At 39.2% G+C, this 12,859-nt stretch overlaps 1 protein-coding gene across 2 annotated transcripts in view; it reads left to right on the forward strand.

Moving 5' to 3' along the window:
• The window catches only part of INO80 (INO80 complex ATPase subunit), a 160,439-nt gene that overhangs the window by 49,779 nt on the left and 97,801 nt on the right, over positions 1-12,859 (forward strand). For both annotated transcript variants that reach the window (XM_080645600.1, XM_080645601.1), the window contains exons 6-10: positions 1,245-1,365; positions 2,448-2,662; positions 7,791-7,844; positions 9,033-9,236; positions 12,658-12,853. In XM_080645600.1, the coding sequence (XP_080501726.1) occupies positions 1,245-1,365; positions 2,448-2,662; positions 7,791-7,844; positions 9,033-9,236; positions 12,658-12,853 (790 nt within the window). The remainder of the gene's footprint in view (positions 1-1,244; positions 1,366-2,447; positions 2,663-7,790; positions 7,845-9,032; positions 9,237-12,657; positions 12,854-12,859) is intronic.

Genomic DNA, 12,859 nt, shown 5'->3' on the forward strand with positions numbered 1-12,859 from the left:
TTCATTTCTTGGAAAACTCATTTGGCCATAATCCAGGAAAAGAGATTTGACATTGGACTACATAATTTTAATTATAATTCATATTTATCCATTAATAATAATTGTGATGGAATTAATGTGAGCTTTGGGGTCAATTTAAATGAAATGTTTGAAAGTATTAACTACTCCCTGGAAAGCAAAAGGAATTATTCGTATGTTATAATTCTGGCAACATAGGCACTATTCATAATATTGTCAGACTCCCTTAGTGGTAGATGAAGATAGAAAAGACTTGAAATATTGAAGAATTGGGATGGCTGGTGACTGTTCGAACCAAATATAAGACTAAAAGCTAGAATAGAGGGCATCAGAAACCTTGGAAAATTTGAGGATCTATTGGTAGTAGAAATATGGTTTGTATCTTGATGAATTCCAAGAGGAGATCTTTCTGCAAAGAATTGCTTGCCTTAAATACAAGGTAGGGCAGAAGTAGGCTTACAGTTATATATAGGAAAAGCACAATTTATTCTTGTATTATTATTTATTAATTAGAGGCCTGGTGCACGGATTCATGCACCAGTGGGGTCCCTCTGCCTGACCTGCGGGGATCAGGCTGAAACTGGCTCTCTGATATCCTCCGAGGGGTCTCGGATTGCAAGAGGGCGTTTCTAGGGTGACACACCCCAGAATCGGGCTCCCTCCTCTCTGGTTCTGGTGCGTCACCGGAGATCCGAGATCCGTAGCTGCCAAGTCACCAGAGCTCAACAGCTTCTGCATTGAGCGTCTGCCCCCTGATGGTCAATGCACATCATAGCTACTGGTTGGGGCGTCTGCCCCCTGATGGTCATTGCATGTCATAGCTACTGGTCAGATGTTTGAACAGTCGGACAGTCGCTTAGGCTTTTATATATATAGATAATTGCTTTATTTTTCATATGAACAAATGTAAACCTACTTTTGATCTACCTTGTATGTGTCAGGACTAAGTAAATATTCTGGTGGAGACTCAGAAACCTTAAGAGTTTTCATCTCTGAAATTATTTCCAGCAACTGGCATGTCCTTGGCTGATGAATCCATTTTGATTTGAAGTTTAGAAAATAATTCACTTTGATGTACTAAATCTTTATTGGTCTCTTTGTGGGAAGAATACGGTATTTAGGAGGTAGGGTTTTTCTCTGGCTCAGCTTTGTATAGTAAAGATGTTTTGAAGACTGTGCTGTAGAACATAGGTAGGCCTTTCTAAGGATCTCTGTCTTTGCTTCAGTTGCAGCAATACCAGTACTACAGCGCAGGCCTGCTCTCCACATATGACCCTTTCTATGAGCAACAACGTCACCTACTTGGACCTAAAAAAAAGAAATTTAAGGAGGAAAAGAAACTTAAAGGTGAGTGTATTGGCCTGCCTTCCACATTTACTCATTCTTTGTTTCAGGATTTTGTATGGCTTCCTGATGCATTTGGACTTTGAACATAATCCGTGTAGTAGAAATTTTGCTTTATCTGAAAAACACTAGTCTCCTCTGTCTAATTAGTTGTAAGTACTATCGACTTTATTTTGTATTTGATTTATGATCTTTTCTAGAATAATGAAGACATAAGAACTATGGATTCATAGTTTATTCCAACTACTTTATTCCTTTTTTCTTCTATACATTCTCCAAATGTTGAAAATGCTCTGGGAGTGGAAAAAGTTAATATGAAGAGTAACCTGAAGTGTTTGGAATAAGTTGTAATTGTTGCTATATGGAGTGATTTAAAACAAATTACCTCCTGATGATTCTATGTAGTATTTTTGCATGTTTGTCAGGAAATGTCCTTTCCTATCTTACTGAGCTCTCGGCAGCTGGAAATCAGGAAGGAAATAGGAAGGGGATGTTAAATTATCTGTACAGACAGATTTTATTTCCCTTGAAGGTATGAACTCTACTTAGAAAGATTCTTTTCAGCCTTTTTCCCTTCTTTCTCCCACATCCTCCTTGTTTATCTCTGTTTTCTCATTCTTCACACCCTCCCCCTCTAATTAGGTTTCTGTTCCTTGTATAATTTTCTCTTCACAAGTCTTAGCATCATATCAGTTAATGCATTTTTTCTTTCTCTGTTGTTTCTCTTTAGTTACCTTACATTGCTACCAAGTAGAAATGTTTTCTTCCTTTTGACCATTACTTGAGCCCATGATACTTCATAAACTTTCTTTCCTGTTGTTGGGTTCAAGAGAAAGTCAGTTTTTATGTTTTATTTTGTGTTTCTCTTTAATGTAAACAAAGGGAGTATCCAGTATTCTTTTCCAAGGTAGTGAGATCTTCCTCTTGGAAGATTCATGGCCTGAATAGATATTCGGATAAACATTGCCAACTTCCGGTAGAATGAGGAAAGAACCTTGAATTTTCTTAAAGTGATGAGGTTGTTTTGTTGCTGTCTCCTGGGGAAGGGAAGAAATGCAACCTCTGAAAAACTGTTTCTTTTGTAGCCAAGTTAAAAAAAGTGAAGAAAAAAAGGCGAAGGGATGAAGAACTTTCCTCTGAAGAATCCCCTCGTCGCCACCACCACCAGACCAAAGTCTTTGCCAAGTTCTCTCATGATGCACCTCCTCCTGGCATCAAGAAGAAGCACTTATCCATTGAACAGCTTAATGCTCGTCGCAGGAAAGTATGGCTCAGCATTGTGAAAAAGGAACTACCAAAGGTAAGTGAGTGCCTCCAGTGCAGGCAGTGGCAAGGATATTTTTTCTGCCTGCTCTCTAAAGAAGAGCTGTGAGAGCTCCTTCACACTTCAGAAAGGAAACTAATCTGTTGAAATTGAAAGAATGCTGAGTAGTACGCTGGTCAGTTCACTGTTTTTCTAGAATTTGATCAGAATTCACAAGATAAATAATTGTGTGATGCTCCTTGGCCTTGAGGAAGACACATAGTTTTATTACATAGAGCAATAGAGATTGACAGCAAGTAGATAGGTGATAATAGAGGAAATTAAAATAAAATGGTGGAGAAGTTTGTTAGAGAATTTATAAACATTTGGCTGTTACTGAATAATACAGGCATTAGAAGAAAATGTGAATGATTCAAGAGAAACATGTATAAGCATTCTTTTTAGACTTTTAATAAGTGGTGCTGTAGAAGTTGGACGGGGAAGTGGAGGAAAGTATAGAGGGGATAGATGGTGATAGAAGGAGACTTGACTTGGGGTGGAGAACACACTGTAGTGTACAGATGATATCTTATAGAATTGTGCACCTGAAACCTGTATAATTTGTTAACAAATATCACCCCAATAAACTAAATAAAAGAGAAAAAAAATAAGTAGTGCTGGGACAATGGGGTAGCCATTTGGGAAAGAATAAAATTTGATCTGTGTCTCACACATGTACTCCAAATGCATTAGGGATCTCAATGTAATACAATGAAACCATCCAAATACTAGAAGAAAATGATTGCATTCCTATTTAACCTTTGTGTAGGAAAAGAGTTTCTAATTGTGGCTTAGTATTCAGAAGCTATAAAAGAAAATATTGGTAAATTTAACTACATAGAATAAATTCTTGCATGACAAAAGACAATTGGCAAACTGGTAGAGAGATTATTTACATTGTATACCATGGTCAAAAGGCAATTATTGCTAACAATGAATAGCTATTTAAATTTGAGGGACAAAGGGTTACAAATTCAGGAGACAAATGGGAAAATTACATGAATAGACAATTCACAAAGAAAGATATAGAAATGGCCTTAAGCTGGCTTCTGTGGCTTAGTTGGTTGATTGTTGTCCTACACAACAAGGTCACGGGTTTGATTCCTGGTCAGGGTACATGCCCAGGTTGCAGGCTCAATTCCCAGTAGGGGGGTGCATATGGGAAGCAACTAATTAATCTCTCTCTCTCTTTCTCCCTCCCTCTTCTTTCCTTCTCTGAAAATCAGTAAAAAACATTTTTTAAAAAATGGCCCTCAAACATAGTAAAAATGTTCAATAAGTCTCTCATAATTTGAGTAATACAAATCAAAATGACACCTATCTGCTTAGTGGCTTTGGAAAGGTGCCCATATTGAACATTCTAGGAATGGCTGGGTCTTCAGGAACCCTTCCGTTCTTTACAGGCGCCTTAAGGTAACCTCAGCCACATTTAGATTGGTTCTGCTATACCTTCCTACTGGCCCCAAGTGAATTAAACTCAAACTATCTGACCTCTGACCCCTCTCGTTTCCCTATTCTGCAGTGGGAATTTGTAGTTTCCTTTTTGAAATACTATTTTTGGGGACTTTGTGTGTGTGTATGTGTGTGTGTGTGTGAGAATCTTTGTAATAAAATGGCACATTTCTATACCCTCCTGAGCTCATCTAGCAGTAAAAAATAAAATAAAATAAAATAAAATAAATAAAATGACACCTATCACACAGGCAAAAATTTAAAAATATGATGACGCATTCTGTTACAGAGGCTGTGGGGAAATAGGCACTCATACATGGCTGCTAGGAATGCAAATTAGAGAAAACTGTTCTGGAGGTAAAGTTAGTATTTAACTATCTACATATGCACTTATCTTTTAAACCAGCACTTCCAGTTTTTAGGATCTATCCTGAAGCTAAACTTTCAACAGTGCAAAAACTTGTAAGCAAGGTTATTTGTTGCAGCATTATTTGTAATTGCAAAGTAAAGAAACAACCTAAATGTCCATATGTGGGGCTTGAATTAAACACTGGTAGATCTACACAGTGGATTATTATGCTGCTGTTAAATGAAAGGAATGAGGACGACCTCTCTGAACTGATATGAACAATTTCTAGGACATACTGTTATGTGAAAAAAGCAAAACACAAGCATTTAGAGCATTTACCTTTCATATAAGAAAAAGGGAACACGGAAAACGCACAATTATCTACACATTTGTGCAGAATGTAGGTGGAGAAGGATGTATATGTAGGTAAAAGGAATAAAAAGGAACAAATGAATTTCATTGTGTTAGAAACTGGAGGCCCGGTGCATGAAAATCATGTACGGGGTGTGGGGGGTGGTGGGGGGTCCCTCAGTCCGGCCTGCACCCTCTCACAGCCAGGGAGCCCTCAAGTGATGGTCCGACCGATGGCTTAGTGCTGCCACATTGGCAGGAGAGGCTCCCGCCACCACCGCTGTACTCGCCAGCCATGAGCCCAGCTTCTGGCTGAGAGACCGCCAGGGGGCAGCTCCTGTGTTGAGCATCTGTCCCCTGATGGTCAGTGTGCGTCATAGTGACCAGTTGTTCTGCCGTTTAGTCGATTTGCATATTAGCCTTTTATTATATAGGATGAGTACTATGCTTAAGTTGCAGCAAGTGGGGAATTTAAAAACTCACCTAAGTAACAGGAAAACAGTATTTTGACTGAACATGTAAAGCTAAAGACCAAAAGAGCAATACCTAAATGCCATAATCGACAAAGTAAAAGTGTTTCTCGTATATAACCACAATGCAATTACAAAAATTATCTGATCCACAGACCTTAATTCAAAGTTTATCAGTTGTCTCAATAATGGTCCTCTGCAGTGTGTTTTTTTTTCCTTTACTGATTCAATTCAGGATCCAATCTAGAACTACATGTTGCATTTAGTTTTCATGTCTCTCATGTCCTTGAATCTGAAACAATTTCGCAGCCTTCATCTTTCATGACATTATTATTCTGAGGAGTATAGGCCAGGTATTTTGTAGAATGTTTCTGAATTTGGGTTCATATGATGTTACCTCAGGATTAGGCTTGGGATTTACATTTTTGGCAGGATTACTAGGGAAGAGATGTGTTCTTTGTATATCACATCAGGAGGCACATGACACACCTGAACCAATATTGGTGTTATTAGCTTTGATCCCTTGGTATGGTTTTTCTGTCTAGAAATTTTAAGAATATCCAGAGAGAGAGTTTACGTATGAGCATTCTTTTTTTATTTTATTTTATTTTTTAATTTTTATAATATTTTTATTTATTTATTTTATTTTTAATTTATTTTTATTTTTATTTTTTAATTTTTTATTTTTTTTAATTGTTTGAAGTATTACAAATAGTAGTACATATGTCTCTTTTTTTTTCCCCCATTGACTTCCCCCCAGCCTCCCCTTCCCCCTAGTACATGCCTTTACCTGCCCCCCCCCCGCAGTGTCTTTTATCCATTGGTTATGCTTATATGCATGTGTACAAGTCCTTCAGTTGATCTCTTACAGCCCCCACCCCCGTATGAGCATTCTTGATGGGAAAAGTTATGAGGAAACATGCTTTAGGTATCTGGTGATGAGGCTTCAGATGATGTCTTTCCTATGATAAGGAATTCAGTGGAAATATTTGAGATTCTTGTCTTTAAAAACTGCTGAAGAATTAGTAGGAGAGTCCTAGCTGGTTTGGCTCATTGGATAGAACATCTGCCTGGAGACTGAAGGATCCTGGGTTCGATTCCAGTTAAGGACACGTACCTTAGAAGCAAGCTCTATCCCTGGCTCTGGTTGGGGCACATGCGATCAATGTGTCTCTCTCAGACACATTGATATATCTTTCTCTCACCCCCTTGCTTCCACTCTCTCTAAAAAAATCAATGGAAAAATATCCTCGGATGAGGATTAACAAAAGAAAAGAAAAGATGAATCAGTAAGAGGAAGTTTTGGTAAAATGCCTTAAAAACGCCTTAAGCAGACAGTCTGAATTGGGTATATTATAGAAACAGCTTTCATGCCCTCTTTCTTTTGTTATTGCACATCTTCACCCGAGGATATTTTCCATTGATTTTCAGAGAGAGAGTGAAAGAGAGAGGGAAAGACAGAGAAATATCGATGTGAGAGAAACACATCTATTGATTGTCTCCTGCATGTGCCCTGACCAGGGCCTGGGCCCGGTAGGACCCTGCAACCGAGGTACGTGCCCTTGACCGGAATCGTGCCCTTAACCCGGAATCAAACCTGGGACATTTCGGTCCACAGGCCTACGCTCTATCCACTGAGTCAAACCAGCTAGGGCCCCTCTATAATTTTTAATCCATTGTTTCTTCAAAATTAGGGAGAGCTTTTTAATAGAGGGCCACTCACCTCTGCCTCTTCTGTATCTTCTCCTATGACAAATGAGCCATCATGGGAAATTCCGTTTCTTTAAACTGTAGTGGAAGACATATTAAGGAGCTCGAGGTTGCTGAGTCATCTTCTGTTAGGTCTGCCTCAGAATTTTTGTTGTTGTAGAAAATGATGCTTAAGTGGTGGCAGAAACTAAGTAATAGTGGCAGCATGTTTGCCCTGGCTGGGGGTGGAGCTAGAATCACAAACTGGGGGACTAGTTTATCTTTCTTCTAACAATTTCTGTATCTGAGTGCCCTGTAACTCAGCTTCTTTGCAGATCAGCCTAGGAAAGCAGTGTATTTTAATCAGGGTGATATTAGAGTTAGGATATGGTATTACATTTTCCTAGTTCACTTCTAGCCTTAAATATAACTTATATTCTTTCCAAAAGTATACAGAAGACTCTAAGGCAGTGACAGCACTAGCTTATTATTTTTAATGCTAACTTAGTAGGTTTATATGTGGTTCTTGAGTCAGTAATGTATTTGAATATGCTTCACTTGATGCTTTTCTTTTTGGTTGCCTCCTGCATACACCCCTACTGAGGCCGCAGATTGAACTGCAACTGAGGTACATGCCCTTCACCAGAATTGAACCTGGGACCATTCAGTCTGACACTCTAACCACTGAGCCAAACCGGTCAGGATGATGCTTTATTTTTAACCCTCAAGTTGGATAAAAGACAATGTCTGTACATAATATCTTTTCAAAAAGGAATCCTAAATGAAATACTTTTTTTTTTTTTTAATATTTTAGGCCAACAAGCAGAAAGCTTCAGCTCGTAACCTGTTTCTCACCAATAGCCGAAAGGTAAAATTGTAGCTTTCTATTTTCCATTTTATGTTTTGCTGGAATGTGCTCTTGTTCTTTGGATACATAATTGCTGCTCTTGTCTGGATACATAATTGCTACTTTTGTCTCTTGTGACCTATTGACGGTACCTAAGAGAGTTTCTAAATGTTCTCAATCAATTTTATAAGTAACATTGTTCTTCCTCACATTTCTGGTATTTGAACCTTTTTTGGTAAGATCTTACTTAGCCTATTCTTAATTCCTTGGGCAGACCACGGAATCTTCCAGTGTTCATCTAAGAAATGATTATATTAATACCTTCCCTTTGAGGGGAGTAAACTCAGCTTCCTTTGAGAGTTGTGAGGATTAGGTGAGGTAATGGTCCTCGTTGTATTTCCCTGAGCTAGTTAATCACTCATCATCAGTTTCCTCATCTATTAAATGAGGATGATGATAATACCAACTTCATAGGGGTTTTGTGAAGAATAAGTTAGCTTAATGTATATTAGACTTGGATTGGTGCTTAGCAAATAATAAGCATTGATAGGTTTAATTATTGTGTGTGCTAAGACTTTGTAACTTCCTAGCACATCTCAGATCATTATACTTTTTCTTTTTAATTTTCTAAGGCATTTTATCTACAGACTAGAGGCCCGGTGCATGAAATTCACGCACTCAGGTTGGGGGGGCGGTTCCCTCAGTCCGGCCTGCGCCCTCTCACAGTCCAGGACCCCTTGCTCCTTACCACTCCTTGCTGGCTCCTTACTTCTTGGCTTGCTGCTCCTTAGTACTGTCGCAGAGGCAGGAGAGGCTCCCACCACTGCTGCTGTGCTCGCCAGCTGTGAGCCTGGCTTCTGGCTGAGCAGCGCTCCCCTTGTGGGAGCACACTGACCACCAGGGGGCAGCTCCTGTGTTGAGTGTCTGCCCCCTGGTGATCAGTGCGCATCATAGCGACTGGTTGTTCTGGTTCTGCTATAAAGGTTGCTTAGGCTTTTATTATATAGATTTCTCATCCCTGATACTACCCCAGGGTCTAAAACTGGATCATAGTATAGTACAGGGATGTTAATCAGTTTGGGGGAGAAAGAGAAGTGGCCGTAGGAGGACTGTGTGCACTGAATAGAATGAGGAATGCTAGGGTTTGGAGCCCAGGGAGCACTGGCGTTGGTGTTGGGTCTGCCATTGTGATAATGTTGTTATTTGCAGCTTGCCCACCAGTGCATGAAGGAGGTACGTCGAGCTGCCTTGCAGGCCCAGAAGAACTGTAAGGAGACCTTGCCTCGTGCCCGCCGCCTTACCAAGGAGATGCTTCTGTACTGGAAGAAGTACGAGAAGGTGGAGAAGGAACACCGTAAGCGGGCTGAAAAGGAAGCCTTAGAGCAACGGAAGTTGGATGAGGAAATGCGGGAGGTAGGACAGTAGCATAATATTTTGAAAATCCTAATTGCTTCAGCCATATTAAGAGATTGTTTGCATTTCAGAATTTATAAATCTAATCAATGAAGTTGTGTAAAAATGTTCTAAGGATGTTTTGAGGATGGTGATTTTAGTCCAGAAAGCCAATTATATTCGTATTCTTTCAATAAGGCCCTCCCCCTGGCCTTCACCTCTCTCTCTCTTTTTTTTTTTTTTTTTTTTAAATATATTTTATTGATATTTCACAGAGAGGAAGGGAGAGGGATAGAGAGCTAGAAACATCGATGAGAGAGAAACATCGATCAGCTGCCTCCTGCACACCTCCCACTGAGGATGTGCCCGCAACCAAGGTACATGCCCTTGACCGGAATCGAACCTGGGACCTTTCAGTCCACAGGCCGACGCTCTATCCACTGAGCCAAACCGGTTTCGGCTCACCTCTCTTTTATGTCAATTTCTTCTATTCTTTGCAGCCTGTTTCTTTGTATATTTCTCTAGGACCGAGAGAGAGAGAGAGAGAGAGAGAGAGAGAGAGAGAGAGAGAGAGAGAGAGAGAGAGAGAGAGAGAGAGAGGAGAGAGAGAGAGAGAAGAAAAATGAACGAAAGAAAAAGGAATTAGCTTACAGCCCTAACCGGTTTGGCTCAGTGGATAGAGCGTCGGCCTGCGGACTGAAAGGTCCCAGGTTCGATTCCGGTCAAGGGCATGTACCTTGGTTGCGGGCACAGCCCCAGTAGGAGGTGTGCAGGAGGCAGCTGATCGATGTTTCTCTCTCATCGATGTTTCTAATTCTCTATCCCTCTCCCTTCCTCTCTGTAAAAAAGCAATAAAATATATTAAAAAAAAAAAAAAGGAATTAGCTTGCAGCTTATCTTAGCTTGGTTCCAGGTGCTGGCTGCAGTTTTGATTTGTTAGAAGATCAGGGCTGTTTGCCAAATTTAGGGCCAGATAGGGACAATGGACAACTAGACCAGTTTTCTGAGACCCACCCCCTAACCTCCTTTGCTGTTTTAAATTGCAGCTAGTACTCTTGCTAAGTCTGAGGTAGGTTGAGTATGTTTTTTAGGGAAGCAAGAGGGGAGAATAAGAGGACAAAGTTACTGTGTTCCCTTTGGGAAACCAGTTGGGATGAACAGAAGGAAGCTGAGGTCTGAGAAAGAAGGGATTCAAAGGATTGGATGTTTTCTTTCAGTATAGGTAGTATTCTTGCCAAGCAGAGCTGTGGAACCTGTCTTGAGCTTTTGATCTTCCCTCCTTTATCATGCCTTTGAGAACGAATATGGATTTTTCCCAGTTCACTTAAGACCCCTGGGTAACTTTTATCTTTGCTTGGAGATGAACATACAGTATTATTGAATTAGTAAGCATCTGATGCTATTGGGAATACTTACTGATTTAAGAGTTAGTTACAGATCTTAAAGTTTTATAAGCGACTTGGCTTATTATGATCTAGGTTTGTGAGACGTTGTCCCAATTATAATTATGTTGATAGCTAACTGATGACAGTTTCATCTACAGTTATGTTGACTTGTGTGTCTTTTTCTGTGAACTTTTGAAATAAAACTATTTTTGATGGATATTTATTCCTTTTATTTACATTGTTTATTTAAACATTAGTAGTTGCCTTCTTTAAGGTGACATTACTCTTTTTTTAAAAAATATTTTTTTATTGATTTCAGAGAGAGGAAGGGAGAGGGAGAGAGATAGAAACATCAATGATGAGAGAGAATCATTGATTGGCTGCCTCCTGCACACCCCACACTGGGGATCAAGCCTCCAACCCTCGCATGTGCCCTTGACCAGAATCGAACCTGGGATCCTTCAGTCCACAGGCCAACGCTCTATCCACTGAGCCAAACCAGCTAGGGCCCAGACATCACTCTTTTTTGTTTTAATTTTAGAAAGGTTTTCTTGACTGTACTTTTGCTTTGGATCATGAGCATTTGTATCTGTTAGGAAAAATAAGCTCAGTGTTTTCTCAAACTCTCAGATTTTCTTCTAATTTGACTCTGGCTCAAATGCTATAAAACCCTTAAAAAAAATAGTTTTATGTGGCTTACTTTGGAACTTGGGTCTTTCTTAGCCTTGTTCCATATATTTATTGCTGTTTTTCTTTGGGGAAAGTACATCTAAGGATGAGGCACATACAATTCGTAGGGATTTTATTATAAAATAGTTAATGAAAAATTTCTTTAGTTTTATTGTTTGTGCTGTATTTCATATTATTCGATCTTTATGGTATTTGTTTGCTCATTTTACTGTTTATTTTGATGAATGACTTTATTTATTGACACAATGATTATTTTCCTTACCAGGTTATTTCAGAGCCACTTTGAATTAGCTTTTTACATTTTTAAAAGAAGTATGTGTTTGTGAGCATGTATTTGGTTTATAACCATATTTTGTAACTATCATTATCACACGTAAACTATATTTGTTTTGGGGAGCATTTTCTTCCTTTTATTGGCTTATTCTTCTCAGATACCTTCTGCATTGACTTCAAGAATAATTTATAGCTCCTAGCACTTACTTTGACTTTTGGTGATAGATAAAGAAGAGTTTTTGACATGTTTACATTTTTTAATATAATGAAGCTATACAAATGTATTTACCACCCAGGTTATGAAATAAAATATGTAGTTTGAATTTAGTTGCTGTCTCAATGCTACTATAAAAAAGTAATATAGTAAAGAAATAAGCATTTTATTTTATGTATTTATTTTTAAGTATGTTTTTATTGATTTCAGAGAGAGGAAGGGAGAGGGAGAAAGAAATAGAAACATTGAGTGGCTGACTTCTGCATGCCTCCTATTGGGGATTGAGCCCACAACCTGGACATGTGACCTCCTGGTTCATGGGCCGATGCTCAACCAACTGAGCCACACTGGCTGGGCAGAAATAAACATTTTATTTATTTATAAATATATTTTTATTGATTTCAGATAGGAAGGGAGAGGGAGAGAGAGATAGAAACATCAATGATGAGAGAGAATCATTGATCGGCTGCCTCCTGCACGCCCCCTACTGGGGATCGAGACTGCAACCAGGCATGTGCCCTTGACGGATTGAGCACGGGACCCTTCAATCTGCAGGCAGGCACTCTATCCACTGAGCCAAACTGGCTAGAGCAGAAATAAACATTTTAGACAGAAGCCAAATGGAGAAAGATTTCATATTTTAAAGGAGAGCAAAATATAGATTATTATTAGACTATAAATGACGGTTATTATTTGTGTTTAGTACCAGGACTTGATTATTATAAAAATTGTTCATTAGCAGTTTTCACTTTTCTAATGACAAAGAATTTGTAAAGGAATTACATTGCAAACTGTGTTTAGGTTTGGTGAATTCTGTTGAATATCTCTTGTTTGTGATTAATGGTGTGACTCTTTTCACTTCAATGTTTTTTCTGTTTAGGCCAAGAGGCAACAGCGAAAACTGAACTTCCTAATCACCCAGACAGAGTTGTATGCCCATTTTATGAGTCGCAAACGAGACATGGGTCATGATGGGATCCAGGAGGAAATCCTAAGGAAACTGGAAGACAGTTCTACCCAGAGACAAATTGACATTGGTGGAGGGGTGGTAGTTAACATCACACAGGAAGATTATGGTGAGT

The sequence above is a fragment of the Plecotus auritus genome, assembly GCF_963455305.1.
Source record: "Plecotus auritus genome assembly, chromosome: 1".
In the NCBI taxonomy this organism is placed as follows: Eukaryota; Metazoa; Chordata; class Mammalia; order Chiroptera; family Vespertilionidae; genus Plecotus; species Plecotus auritus.